General features: G+C 48.0%; 2 protein-coding genes across 10 annotated transcripts; one reads left to right on the top strand and one right to left on the bottom strand.

The window, feature by feature from the left end:
* Positions 1 to 200: 200 nt before the first annotated feature.
* On the top strand, positions 201 to 3647 carry Duoxa2 (dual oxidase maturation factor 2). The gene is made up of 6 exons (XM_015480706.2): positions 201 to 533; positions 1556 to 1613; positions 1872 to 2006; positions 2267 to 2480; positions 2784 to 2998; positions 3426 to 3647. Exons 1-6 carry the CDS (start codon positions 387 to 389, stop codon positions 3617 to 3619), a joined length of 963 nt encoding a protein of 320 aa, XP_015336192.1. The 5' UTR covers positions 201 to 386; the 3' UTR covers positions 3620 to 3647.
* Positions 3648 to 4280: 633 nt separating this feature from the next.
* Duoxa1 (dual oxidase maturation factor 1) lies at positions 4281 to 14666 on the bottom strand. 9 transcript variants are annotated; one of them, XM_048793780.1, is made up of 8 exons: positions 12779 to 12967; positions 9710 to 9774; positions 7939 to 8114; positions 7649 to 7706; positions 6877 to 7011; positions 6377 to 6590; positions 5889 to 6020; positions 4281 to 5232 (listed from the first exon to the last, which is right to left on the bottom strand). In XM_048793780.1, the coding sequence occupies exons 1-8, from the start codon at positions 12844 to 12846 to the stop codon at positions 5112 to 5114; spliced, it is 969 nt and encodes a 322-aa protein (XP_048649737.1). In that variant the 5' UTR covers positions 12847 to 12967; the 3' UTR covers positions 4281 to 5111. The 9 variants fall into 9 exon arrangements, with proteins under 9 accessions (XP_048649737.1, XP_048649733.1, XP_015336189.1 ...); XM_015480703.2 differs by lacking the exon at positions 12779 to 12967 and adding an exon at positions 14567 to 14641 and having other exon boundaries at positions 4283 to 5232; positions 5889 to 6106; positions 9690 to 9774; XM_015480704.2 differs by lacking the exon at positions 12779 to 12967 and adding an exon at positions 14567 to 14627 and having other exon boundaries at positions 4283 to 5232; positions 5889 to 6106.
* Between the last annotated feature and the right edge of the window lie 16 nt (positions 14667 to 14682).

Raw genomic sequence — 14682 nt, 5'->3', positions numbered from 1 at the left:
GTATCTAGACCTGGGGCTCGCCCTCCAGTTGTAGAGGAGGGGCTCGCATAATTTGCATAATGACCTCCGTCCCTCTCATTTGCATGACCTCTTCCCGCAAGGACCCTGCTGCCAGGCTGGCTACGCTGCATCCTGCCCACGCCCCTATAAAAGGGGTCTAGGTGCTGCTCGACTTCCAAGCACAGCGAGAACACCACAGAGCCAGGAAAATAACTTGCCTGTGGGAAATAATTCCGCTCGCTGGATAACCCATGGGCGCTTCAGGACAGCCTGCCTCAGTACTTCCTTAGAGGGGAGCACGGAGCTCAGACCTGACCCTCCTTCTCTGGGGTAATCCGAGCTCTCCTGCCCACTTGCCGGCGTGAAGTTCTGGATCCGCTAGCAAGATGACTTTGTGGAACGATGTACTGCCTTTTTACCCCCAGCCGCGGCATGCTGCCGGCTTCAGCGTCCCGCTGCTCATAGTCATTCTAGTATTCTTGGCCTTGGCCGCCAGCTTCCTGCTCATCTTGCCTGGGATCCGTGGCCACTCGGTAAATAGATGCTGGAAGCTCGGGTCAGGGGTTGAGGTGGGGGTCTGTCGTGGGCATCATGTCTCTTGGAGACAGAGGACAGGTAGAATTGTAAAGGGGTCTCTAAGAATAGTCAAGCTGAAGGTCAGGTGGAGCAAATTCAAAAGTCTGGTGCAGCGCTTCTCAAGAAAGAGAGAGTTCCCTGTCCAAGACATCCTGGAAAAGGACTCCAGCAAGATCATTTGGAAGGGTACTGCAGAGAATGGGCACCCAGTGTGTTAATCCTAGAGTTGATTGTAGGCTTCACAGTCTCCAAGGGACTCCTACCTCTTCTTGGACAGCAGCTGCACTCCTATCCTGTCCTCTGGGTGATGATGTTTGGGCCAAAAGGACAAACACTAGTAGCTCAGACTGTTGTTTCTCCTTTATGTTGGGTTAAGATGTATGTGCATGGGTGCCTCATCCTAAAGACTCAGAAGATACTACACAGGATTCCAATTTGTAGCATTCTGGGGGTATTTCCTTAGTCTCTTCCCTCCCCCAGAACCCAGGTTGTACATTTTTCCAAGTCTAGAAGGTCCCAGTCTTTCTTTGTCTGGATCTTTGGTGGTTTCTCAGGGAACTGGCAGACCTGGGAATATCTTTATTTCCACCTCCTCTACTTGGCCTCTATGCCCTGGGGCCTCCCACTTCTGGAAGAGGTGACCCCTGCCTGCCTAGTACTTCTGGACTCACTGAGCCTTACCATGCAGTGATTGGAGTAGGAAGTGGGCAGGGACCAGACTCCAGAGAGCTAGGGGAGTGAAGGTGACTGAAGAGTGTGGGGCAAGTTGGACCCGGAAATGGAGCTGGGGAGGTGGAAGCATATGGCCAAAAAACATCAGAAGTATCAGTGGCCCAGAGGGACTTGAAGGAAAGGCATGTTTGACATCAACCTCAAAAGGTCAAGAATGTAATTAAGATTAAGGTGGAGTGAGGTCAAGGGAGGTCCTGGGGATTGGTAAGGTAGTGCCCAAGCCTGACCTGAATGTCTGTTTCTGCAGCGCTGGTTCTGGTTGGTGAGAGTTCTTCTCAGTCTGTTCATAGGTGCAGAAATTGTGGGTGAGTGTGTGGTGCAGCCCATGAGGGGAGAAACTGGTGTAAGGAAGGAGGTGGGCAGAGGGCATCTGGGAAAATGGGGAATGGGTTGGTTTTTTGCTCCCTCGTCCCATTTTCCAGCTCTTTCTAATGCCCACTCTTTTGCCCTCACCATGCAACCCCATTAGACCTCTTGACCCACAGTCTGCAGAGTCTCACCTCCCATCGCCTCTCCTATTTCCTCTTTTCAGCTTTTCCCTCCCCTACCCTGTCTCCCCACAGCTGTGCACTTCAGTGGAGAATGGTTCGTTGGTAGAGTCTGGACCAACACATCCTACAAAGCCTTCAGTGTGGCCCGTGTTCAAGCCCATGTTGGTCTGCACGTGGGCCTCGTGGGCATTAATATTACACTCACAGGTGAAGAGGCTGGGGCAAAGTGAACTGTTGGGGCTGGGAGATAACCATGGTTGGGGGTGTGTGCCAGGGGTAGATGGAAGGACGTCTCAACATCTCTCAGGCTGGGAAAGCAATTGGTCTTCATGGGTTTGAATTTTCCCAACCATCCTAAACCCATTTCTACCAGCCACAGGCGCCCCGCCCCTACTTCCCTATCTGAATCTGCTTAGTTTCCGGGTTCCTGGTCTTACACATTCCCATAACCCTACTGCTTCCCACAGGGACCCCAGTGCAGCAGCTAAATGAGACCATTGACTACAATGAGCAGTTCACCTGGCGTCTGGACGAAGACTACACCAAGGAGTACGTGGACGCGCTGGAGAAGGGGCTGCCAGACCCAGTGCTATACCTGGCGGAGAAGTTTACACCGAGCAGCCCTTGCGGACTGTACCACCAGTACCACCTGGCAGGACACTATGCTGCAGCTACGCTCTGGTGAGCGCTGGAACTAAAGTAGTGAGTAGGGCGAGGTGGGGTGAGGTGGGGGTGCACGCGAACAGAAGGGTGGAGGCCTCCAAGGCATGTTCGGAACTGGAGATACAGCCTTGCGAATCAGAAACTCTTCGGGTCCGCACAAACCGTGAGAATGTGGAGAGGCTCAGCCAAGGCCCAGAGCTTGGGAACCCGCCCTATCCCGGGGATTCCCCGCAACTCTGCCTTCCAGGGCCCGAGCTTTCCCTCCGACGCGGGGCACAAGGAAAATCCCGCTCACTGCCTGGCCTCCCTGCTCCCCTGCAGGGTAGCGTTCTGCTTCTGGATCCTCTCCAACGTGTTGCTCTCCATGCCTGCCCCACTTTACGGAGGTCTGGCGCTTCTGACCACCGGCGCCTTCACGCTCTTCGCTATCTTCGCCTTCGCTTCGGTCTCCAGCGTGCCACTCTGCCGGTTCCGCCTGGGCTCCTCTACGCTTATGCCTCACTATGGCGCCGCCTTTTGGGTCACGCTGGCAACCGGTGAGAATTAAGGGGAACTGCGCGGGGCGACTGGGAGTTGGACCAGATTGATGCTGGGTGGTGCTTTCCAGTTTAAAAAATGAGTTCACAGGTATTATGTAATTTGCTCCTCGGAGTGGTTCTCAGAGACAGGCACTGTTATGGCTATTTTATAGATGAGAATAGGGAATGAAGAGTTCAGTATCTTGCATGAGAACCCCTGAATTGTGTAATCCGTATTAGAAGTCTTCCTGCGGTTGTAAATGTGAATGTGTGAGTGTGAGTATGTGTGTGTGTGTGTGTGTGTGTGTGTGTGTGCGCTCGCGCGCGCGTTTGTGTTTGCAACTCAACGGTTGGGCCCCCAAAGATGGACTGAGGCAGCCAGTTCTGGCCTGGAGCACTGACCATCCCCCCCACCATCCCCTCCCCCCGCGTCTGCATCTTGCAGGCATCCTGTGCCTCCTCCTCGGAGGGGCGGTGGTGATTCTCCACTACGCTGGGCCCAACGCTCTTCGCATCTTTCTGGACCAAAGCGTCAGGGACTGCAGTGGACAGGAGAAAAGGCGCTCACCTCTCGTCCTCAACAATCCACTGCACAAGCAGTTCGGGGCCCCAAACTTAAGTATCACTACTAATCTATAAAAGGAACTCGACTCCAGACTCCTAACCCACCTTGGCACCTTGCGGGGGGGAGGGGGCGGGGGTAGTGCCCACCGGGTGTGGGACTTGAGCTGTGGTGCCGAGAAAGAAGAGCGGCCTTGGACATGCCGCACGCACGAGGAAAGAAGTCTCCGAATGAGCTGTAAATAAACTGTTTTTTAAGAAAAGAAAAAAAAACCCTCTTTCTTCACTAATTTGCATGATTTCTCTGTGCTCTTAGAGAACAAGCCCTCAGGAGGCTTTGCTGGGCTGGAGACAGCTTAGTACTGTGCATTCTTAGTTGCTGCGAAACCGGATTCTCTCCAGCTGGAGAAACCACAGTAACCCAGGCTAGGCTTTGGGAGAGGGGCGCCCTCTAGTGCAGGCCGAACGGGAACCGACCTGCACCAGCGTTGTCCTGAGCCGCCCAAGGTGGGTGGGTAGGTCTGAGTAACTAGGCAGGTCATGCTCCTACCTGGAATCCCCTTTGCTTCCCACCTAGACTGGGAGGGAATAGGAGTTTGGAGTTTCTTCACTAACTCTTACCATTGATTTCTTTTGGGGTAGTATCTGAGGGCCAAAGTAAGTGCCAGCAAAGCAAAAAATATAAATCCTGGGACTGTTTTTTTTTTTTTTTTTAATTTTTATTTTTTACTTTTAGTTGTAGTAGGACACAATACCTTTATTTTATTTATTTATTTTTATGTGGTGCTGAGAATCTAACCCAGCACCTCACACGAAGCCACAACCCCAGTCCCCTGGGACTGTTTTTTTTTTAAGGTCCTTGGTAAACCCTACAATCTCACTTAGCATATTTGAGAACTGAAGCTCAAAAAGAAAGTGGCACAGCTGGTTAATATTAGAAGTGGGATAAGATGTTTGGCCTCTTCTTTCCAATACAGATCAAGGGGCCACACAAGCCAGGAAAGTAAAAGAAGAACAAAGGGGGCCCAGAAAAAAAAAAAGAGGAACCAAGAGTGAAGGGGTCCCTAGGAGAATGACACTATAACTCCTGTCCCTCCCCACACATTCCTTATGAGTGACGTTGGGTTGCAATTAATGGCACCTTCACGAGGCAAATCATCCAGGAAAGGCTGAGCAGAAATAGGAGCTGCCCCTGATTGGTCTTACATGGCAATAGTGTTTATGGGCCCAACATCTCTTCAGCACCTTAAGACATTTTTGTTTCATTTTTTTTAAAAAAATCAATAGGTACAGGCATCCTTTCCCACTCCACCTGCAGATGGGAGCTGGGGACCTGACAGAACCCACCCTGACAACAGTTCTGTGATTTTGTGGGGCACCAATGAGGTCTGGAGCCAGGTTGGAAATCCAGGTGGCCGCCAGGGAAGAGGAGACTTATAAGGCACAGTTAGTCTCTCCAGGGTGCTCCTCCTTACAGCATGCCTCAGAGGAAGCCTCTGACAGAGGAATGTCCTGGGGCTCAGGACTCTCTGCCATGGACCTGTATCGGGGGCTCAGGAGCCCTCCTTCCTCAGGACTCCACTCCAGCATATGGTCCTCCTCTGCACTCTGGTTGAAGAAAACCTTCAGCCTGTGGGGCTGCATCCTGTGAGCCACTGCCATGACCAGGCCCAGCAGCACACACAGCAGTCCTGAGGGTGAGAGCAACAGATGTCTTGCCTTAGTGCTAGTAACACCCTCCCAAGGACATCTTCTCCCAGAAACATTGAACAACTCGAAGGAGGCCCAGAGCCCTCCTTAAGGGCAACGTGGGCTCACAGGGGTTACATGGCTTAGGGTCTTATGGATATTGTGAGTCTGTTGTCCTGACTTTCCAGACTCCAAGTCCAGTGCTCTTTTAGTTGTATTCCAAGAAGGAGAGAGAGAGAGAGAGAGAGAGAGAGAGAGAGAGAGAGAGAGAGAAGACAGGAGGAAATAAAACTGCATGACAGAACAATTTAGGGTTGTGTGAAACAGGGACATACAAGTATTCTAAGATTGGGGACATAGAAAAGTGTGTTTGGGGAAAAGTAGAGGGTGGTTGGAAGATTTGCAAAAGAGAGAGAGAGAGTTAGGGGATGAGCAACATGACAGATACAGAAGATACAGGGAAGGGAGCATATGTAAGGAGGGAGAGGAAGTGGCATTGAGGAAAGCAACGCAAGAGATGAGAGATATAATAGGGATAAGAATTAAAGAGGGCAAGAGCATCTTGGCCCCTAGAAAAGGACCCTCAAATCCATCAACATTATGGTCCCTGGCTCCCTCCTGGGCCCTTCACTGTCTGTCTTGGGGTGGGGAGTCTTACCTGTGGTCAGTGTGATCCAGAATGCAGGCCCGTGGTGAGTATGCAGCACAGCAGTGCCCAGGTGCATGGGACAAGGTGGGGTGAGTGATGTGACCGTGGAGAAGAAGAGCAGGGCCAACAGCTGGAAGATGCCTGTGGCCAGCAGCATGTGCCCACCATATACCAGCACAGGCATGGACAGCATCACATTGGTCAGTAGCCAGCAGAGGAATGCCACCCTGGAAAGCCAGGACCCACTGAAGACTGGCTCAGGTACCTCCACTTGGTGGCAAGGCCGGAAGGAACAAGGTGGAGGCCAAGGGACCCAAAGATACCCCAAATATGTGAAGCAGGAATTCCTGCCCATGAGTTTCCCAACCAGACACCAGGGTGACAGAAGTCAGCCCATCCCATGTGGGATATGAATGGAGAAGAGATGGGTAGAAACCTTATTTCTGGGTCCCTACTAAGCCAGTAGGGACCCCATCCCATCCCCTTCCCATGCTCACCACAGCATGGCTGAAGCATAGTGTCCTGCCAGGCGGTACCGGTGGTACAGGCCACATGGGCTGCGAGGAGTGAACTTCTCAGCAAGGTAGAGCACAGGATCTGGCAGCCCCCTCTCCAGTGCCTTTGCATACTCCTCAGCATAGTTCTCACCCAAGCGCCAGGTGAACTTCTCATTATAATTGATGGTCTCATTCAGTTGCTGCACCGGGGTCCCTATGGAATAAGGCAGCTGTGCTCAGCAGGGACTCAAGATCTCAAGTAGGGAACTTGCCTGGGTGTGTGCAGCTGTGTGCAGCTCACCCTCACTTGGCAGAAGGTCACAGGAGCGGATCTCAACCGAGAGAAGTCAGCTCTGAATCCACCATACCCCAGTACCCAATACCCTCCTAAACCCTGTGCCAGGCATGCTATAGTTCTTTGGACCATACCAAAATAGATCCATGTCAAAGGTACAGAGCATATCCTTCTCCCTCCTTCCCATGTAAGAGCCCTCCCTCACCTGTGAGTGTGATGTTGACTCCTCCTAGCCCGACTTGCAGCCCAATGTCAGCGCTGATCCACTCGGGACTGAAGGCTTTGTATGTTGTGTTGGTGCTGACCTGGCCTACAGACCACTCAGAACTGAAAGTCACAGCTGGGGTTGGGGAGTTGGATATATGAAAACTCAGGGAAGTCTGGGCATTATTGGGTTCATGAAAATGAGAGCTACATGTCTCTATTGGTCACAGTTGCATGCCTATTAACTAGCCTGGGATCTGGTTCATAGTTAGCCTGCCAACCACTGATGTAGGATGAATAAGTGGGTCAGAAAATAAATGGGTCAGAATCTAAGACTTCTCTTGCTCAAATTCTGCTCTTCCCCACCTGCATTTAAAGACAGTTACTCAGGCAGCGGAAGGAGGAAGCATTAACCTAAACCATGACAGGCAGACACAGATAACTTTAACATAGAAACTTTTTGCCTAATCACCAAAGGTCAGCAAGCAGCCCTCCCCTGTTTTCTTTGGACCTGTCCCTTGAGGCTTTCTGCCTATGTTCATTATAACTGGGAAAAAAAAAAAGTTGAGGAGACACATCCTGCAGGGTTTCCTGGCTGGCACCTCAGTGGGCAAGGGTAAGAGGAAGATTAAGGGGATGAGGCCATGGTGAGAGAGGGGGTGTGGGCAGGGTCTGGAGGCCTCTGTGGAGAAACAAGGAGAGGAGAAGCAGGCTGCTAAGGGCACTTCACAGGATGAAGGCAGCTGCCCAAGTCAGCGGTCCTTGGCACTCACCTAGGATCACAGCCCCGATGAATAAGCTGGTCACCACCCGCAGCAGCCAGAACAGCCTCTGAGTCACAGGGTGGGTGGGTTTAGTAAGCAGTGCCCTCCTTCCAAGTCCACCCTTCCTCTGTGCACACTTGGGGAGGGCAGGGATTCTACAACTGAGGCCACTTGGTCAATTGGGATCAGAGTGTCTGATACATAATAGGTCTGAGTCTGGATTTTGACCCTCTAGATCCCTTATTCTGAAGGTGAGGTCTCTCTGGGGCAGGGTCTCCAGGTCTGTGATTTTTTCTTACCGTCTTGCCCCGAATGCCAGGCAGGATGATGATAAAGGTGACTAGTGCAGTCAGAAAGATAGTGATGATGACTGCCAGGGTGGTGTCCATTGGGAAGGTTGGCTTGGGGTCAGCATAGAAGGGGAATACGTGTCCAAACACAGCCATTGTGGTGGGGGTTAGTGGAGAAGCCAATGCTGTACAAAAACAGTGGACATTTACTGAGTGCTCTCTATGTACCAGCATTATTCTTGATGCTGGAGATGAAGCAAGGAATAAACCAGATCAGATCTCTCTTCTTTCAAGGTTACCTTTTAGTGCCTTAGCAGTCTCTACCACGTACTGACATTCTATTACCCCTCAGCCATCCATCTCCCCATCTTTTGGCTGTGACAGAATTAGGCCACTGGCAATCAGTCTCTGCTGCCCCATGCTGCCTTCCTAATCCCTTGGTCCCCTAAATCAATGCCACCATTACTCTTGAGGCTTCTCTATTTCTTCTGGGACTGTCTTAAGAAATATAATTCTCCTTTATTTCCCTCAGGCCTCTAGCACAAGCTTAAAGATCACAGAGCATAAAAAGAGCCATATTTACTATCAAGTGATGGCATAAGGGTAAAAGATGATACAGATTACAAAAAAGAAAAAAAAAAAGATTTGCTTTGGACCCCAAAGGAGCAAAGGCCAAACAGTTCTGCTACATGTATAGCAAAGGACTGATTCTCAGACCTTGCACTGTCCACATCATTCTATCCAGCTTTCTCAAGCATCCTGGCTCCTGTTGTGGTGACTCCAGAACAATTGAGCTTGAGTCCACCTGAATAAGCACCAAAAGGGCATCTGTGCTCTACCAGGCACAGTGCTGGGCCCACACGTCCTTCTATTCCATTTGTCATCAACATTGAGCCTTCTCTTCAATTCAAATTCCCAGGCCATTTCAGCTCAAGATCTGGCTTTGGATTTCTCTGCCTGTTCCCTGATCTCAGAACTTGTTTAACTTCAGATTGTCTCTTTAAGGATATTGGGGAAATGGCACCTGAGCCTAATGTGTTTAGGTCTCAGACAGAACTGGATGCAAGATACATTAATAGTTTATGTACCACAAAAAAAGAAAAAAAAAAGTACTGCCAATTAAACCATGGTTGCCATGGTTGGTAAGACACACCTCAATTTCAGAGATGTCAAAATGTGTGTGTGTGTGGAACATCTTAGAATTATAAATCCAACTTCTGCTCACTTTGCTGTGATCTGTATTGCGGTCTCAATTTGCTCAGGAGACTCTGTAACTTAGTCTTCCATGCACTATCTTATTTAGTGATATGGTGAAAAGAATAAGCATTGGAGTCAAGCAGCTTCAAACAGTTTGAATTCTGCCTCTGCCTCTGCGTCTTGCAACTTCTTGACCTCTACAGAGATCTGGTTTTGCTGAAAAATGGAGATAATAACATATACTTCACAGGGTCATTATGAGAACAAGATTGTGTATGTAAAGTGTTAAGATTAGTGTTGATAACAAATAAACTTCTGGATTAGGACATTTTTATTACTCCCTTTATCTCTTTCTCCAATTTTTCTTGGAAAGAATCCTGGACTGGAATTATTTCAGAGTTCAGTTTCAGTTCTTTACTCACTAATAGCTTAACAGTAGGCAGGGGATGATCTCGCTAGTCTGAAGGTTTCTCATCTGCAACTGGATATGATGAACTTCAGATTCCTTCTAGTTGTACTGTTGGGATTCTCTTACAATAAATACACTCCAGCTTTCAACCTACCCCTTTCCTAAGCTGGTTACCTCCTTGTGCAGTCTGAGGGGATTGTATGTTGTCCAGGAAAAAATGAGGGACAGACAGCTTTAACCTAAAAAAAAAAAAAAAAAGAAGAAGAAAGAAAGAAAAAACTGTATTTTATTTATTTTTATGTGGTGCTGAGGATCAAACCCACATTTGCTAGGCAAACACTCTACCACTGAGCTACAACCCCAGCCCCAGCTTTAACATTTAATCCTATCTTTTGAGCAAGTCATACAAGCTCTGAGTCTCAGTCTTAACATAAAGTTTTTGCTTTTTTCTTAAATGTTCAACTCTCCCATCCCACAGGAGTAGGTGTTACTTTTCTCTCCATTTCTGCAAATCCACCCTTCTGGGCTCTCCCCACTCCTGCTTGCTTTCTCCACCACCTTGATCATCAATTATTCCCTCTCCCCTTCATAACTTTCTAATTTTTTATCTCTGCCAGCTACTTCTTTCAAAGATATGCTCAAATTTCTTCCATTTTAAGAAAACAACAACAACGACAAAGAAACCTTCTCTCTTGTGCTTCTGGGTTCCCTCAAGCTACTGTTATTCCTTTCACAGCAGGCTTTTTGAAAGAATGGTGTATGGTGGTATATCCACTGCCTTAGCTCTTCAACCTATTTCAATGTTTTTATCATCCTTGCCTTTTCCATTAAGTTACTAAGTGATAAACTCAAAGGGAAATTCTCACTTTTTATCCTTCTTGAACTTTCTGTGGTATTTGACTCTGCAGAACACATTCTCTTTCTTCATACTTTTACTCCTTGGATCTCTATGACACCATGTTCTCCTTGGCCTCCTGTCTTTGGCCATCCCTCTTGGCTCCTCTGCTAGTTCTTCCTCCCTATTAAATGTTTATGCTCCCCAGGATTCTGTCTTGGTCCTCTTGGGTATTTTCACTTGGATGTTTCTTTGCTGCCTCAAATTTAACAGGTCCCAAATGGAAGGCACCATGTCTACCTGAGTGTTACTCATTTTCTTTGGCAGCATCACCATTCATTAATCAAATAAGCTAGAACCAGGACTATCTTACTTTCTAAATAGTTCCTGAAACATCCACATATTTCCTTCCCTACTGCCTCTGTCCTAATTTAGTCATGTCCTCTCCCTGGTACCAGAATATTTTTTTCTAATAAATAAATATAATAATTATTTTTCTTCTCTTCTCTGGGTAAATTCTAATCTTCTCACTGTCCAATAGAAAGTACCCTGTGATCTGGTTGTCACCCCCACAAATCCACACCCATCTTATCTCCATTTCCATTCTTTGCCCGACTTATTCTATAGCCACTTTGAACTGTTCACCTCTCCCCGGATCTGACATTCTCTTTCAAGCTTCTTGCCTTTGTATATGCTATTTCCTCTGCCCAGAATGCTCTCACTCCCTTGGCAAACACCTGGCACATATCAAGTCTCAGCTTGTTTTATCTCTTCTGTGAAGTTTCCTCTGATGCCACTGGGCCTATGTGGATGTTCCCTATTCTAACATTCTGAGTGCATTTTGAACCTATCTCCATGATCACAATAATTACAGTGTACCCTAATTGTTTGAATAATGTCTCCCCATTAGACTCAATTTCCTTGAGGGCAGGGACTTAATCTTTCCATCTTTCCTGCATGTAGCATATACTAATCAGGCTCTGGATCAAAAGAATGAATATGAATGAGTTCTTCTCACAGACCTCTTCTGATTTCTTACACAAGGGGGAGCTATGCTCTGTCATTGCACTATACTCAGTCCACATTATCACCAATGCAGGACTAAGGGCTGGCAAGAAGGGATTTCACTCTCAATTTTTAGTGATTTCAAAAATTTTTCACAAAATCTCTTCCAATAGTTGGCATCTCCCAAACTAGTGAAGACCCAAGCGTAAGTGTTCATGTTTAATTGAATCTGAAAGATACTAGCTGAAGATGAGTGATTAAGAATTTGTGGATTAAGTTGTTTTGTGAAATATGTGATAGGAACCTTTATTTTGAAGGAGATGTTTATGGGTCTGAGAATTTTTTATTTATATCACCTATAAATAATTTATTTATATCACCTAGATGAAAACATTATATTTTTTATGAAAGGATATAGGAGGAAGGGCTATAAAATGTAGAATATCTTGGTTAACAAGATAGGCAGATAAAACAAGGTTACTGACAGCAAGGAATTCATGTTATATATTGGAAGGTCAAAAACAAATATTTGCAATATAAGCAAATAATAAATAATATAATGCATTTTGGTCAGAGGTGCTTATTAGTATTATTCCTGCATTTATTTTAATGAGATGTTATAAATATTTTACAAGAATGGCTCATCTCTCTTAACATGATGCTTCAAAGAAACACTAACAAAAGGTTTTCTATACCTAAAGTACAGAAAGGCATTGTTAATTTATTTCCAGTTCTCCAAAATACCTATTAAAGATGACTAAAGCAAAAAGACAGTTGGTGAATAAAATTTGTCTTGCTTAATCTCTTCTGGTTCTGGTCTTCCTTAATTTAGATAGCTCAGTTTAAAGTTAAGATTTCATGACTCCAATCCTAATTTGAGTTTCTTTATTAAGTTAACAGGGCTCCTATGTGAAGAGGTAGGACTGAAATGAGAAGTCGCTACACCCAGAAATCCTGCTTTTCTTACAAAGTTTGAGATTCCCTTGGGACCATCTTTCTCCCTGACTGACAAGTAGAGTCTGCCAATAGAATTGATTCTATTCTGGCAAAATCTCCCACTTCTCCCCTAGCTCGCCACCATGATTGCTATATAGCCATAGTGTGTATTGATATAAATAAGCAGACATAAGATACAGTCAAACACACACCTACACCTTTACATAAACAGAGACACAGACACAAGAAGGAGGCACCCAAACACTGACATGTTCAGTAACACAGACTTCTATGTTATTCCATTAGTGGTCCCTGTGATAAAATTGGGATACTTTCTCACTTTTGGATGGGCCAATTAGTGCACTTTGCATGAGAGAGGCACCATTCTCTTTTCCTGTACTTCCCTTAGGTACTAAAGTCTTTCCTCATGCTCAGCTGTATTTCAGATGCAGTTATCCAGTCCTTACCTACCACAGGGTGAAGTGGGGTTTTGGTCTGTGTATGAGGGGTGGGTACAAGATAAAGTTACAGTCATGAAGAAAATCAGTCTAGTCTGCTCCAGTTTTCATCATTCAAAGTCATGTGCTCTGTTACTGCTCTGTGACCTTTCTTGGAGTTTGATGGGACTTCTTCCTGAAGTCTTGCCCCTGCTGGGAATCCATAGAGTAAGAACTACTAATCCCCTAAAAAGGAGGAGTGAATGACATGCCTGAAGTTGCCAAGAGACCTGATTGGCAATGCATAGCTCCTGGAATGTGATGATTTATGTCTCTGGTTGAGACAGACACCAGCTCTGGCTGGCTAAGGGGACCTGTCAGGAGTTCCTGTCCTGTCTTTTCTCTGAAGAAAGGTGTGTGTGTGTGTGTGTGTGTGTGTTGTTGTTGTTGTTGTTGTTGCACTAAAGGAGACATTAGGTGGAGAAATAGAACAAGATCTGAAAAGTGGATTGGGAAGATTCCCCAGAAAAGGCTGATGTGTTAAGAAACTCAGGGGTGGGGAATCATGCACCCAACCTTCCCAGACTCCAGTTTAGAGAGGACAGTGATTCAGTATCTGTAAACTTTGTGACTTTCGTGATCCTGTGAGGTTTTCCTTGCCTTAATTTCTTAGCAGACTTTCTCCTTTAAGAACCCCCACTTGAGGGATGGGTTGTGCCTCAGTGGTAGAGCGCCTGCCTAGCACGTGTGAGGCACTGGATTCAATCCTCAGCACCACATTTTTAAAAATTAAAAAATAAAAACAACCCCACTTAATGTGAATTTGGTTTGGGTGGACTCGAGAATTGCGCCCCTAGGGGAGGGTGAGGGAGCAGCACTTCAAGACCTCTGAACCCACCCGGACTGCATAGACCTCAGCTGCTACATACTTCCCACCCACTCTCCGACCACGGTTCCCTGCCTTCTCCTCTTCCAAATAGCGCGTGCGTGGCATTGCGTGTCGCTCACCTCTTCCTGTGGAACCTCACACGCTGTGCTCCCGGGGGTAAGAGTAGGGAGAAACCTGATCCAGACGTTCTGTCACCAAAAGCGCCTTTCTCCCGCCGTGACTGTCCTCCAGCCCCCACTCCTTTCCTAACTCAATTAAAGACCAAGTTGTGGCCGGACAAACCACCGGGTATTTCCCCGCCCTCTACCTCAAGTCATTCCCAAACTTCTCAGACCGCGCCCGAGGCTTTGCATTGTTGCCTCCCACCCGGCCTCGAGGGGGAGGGACCGGCGCGCTAGGACTGTGCTCTCCCTGGGTATGTCCCCTCCGCAGCCATCCCTACAACCCCTCCTTCTCTACCACTTCCCTGTCCCCATCCCAGGCACCCAGGGCAGCACCTCCGCAAACCTACAGATGCAGTTCTGGCTCTGATGGGATGCGGCTCGCACCCAGTAAGACCCCCCCAGAGATCACACCCCAAACTATGGGGCAAGGTGTTGTAGCAGAAACTTAGAGAGTTTTAGCCTGGGTCGTGCTTTCCTTTTAACGCTTGACCTGATCTGTGGATGGGCATTGGCTGATACCCAGACCCGACGGTGTGGAAAGAATCTGGGGCCAGTGAGAGCCTCCTAAAGGCAACTGGAGATTGGAAGGGAGGAGGTAGGGGCTCAGCCACCGCCCGCCCCGCACCCTCTCCGTCTTCCACCCTCAGCCCCATCCGAATCGTAGAGGCAGACTTGCCCTTTTCCGCCCACAGGGCCACACTAGTCGAGCCCTGGGCACCAACAGGACATCCCCCACCTGAGCCCAGCGAACCCACGCTTTCTCACCTCCAGCGCCCATGTCCCGGCTGAGCACTTTGGCGGGTCCCGGCTCGCCGGCTTCTATCCCGCCCCACTTCGCCCCGCCCCGCCCCAGCGCCAGGACGCGTCCCCTCTTCACCCCC

The sequence above is a fragment of the Marmota marmota genome, unplaced genomic scaffold (genome assembly GCF_001458135.2).
Source record: "Marmota marmota marmota unplaced genomic scaffold, marMar, whole genome shotgun sequence".
Lineage (NCBI taxonomy): Eukaryota > Metazoa > Chordata > Mammalia > Rodentia > Sciuridae > Marmota > Marmota marmota.
This window is presented reverse-complemented; position numbering and strand designations above follow the sequence as displayed.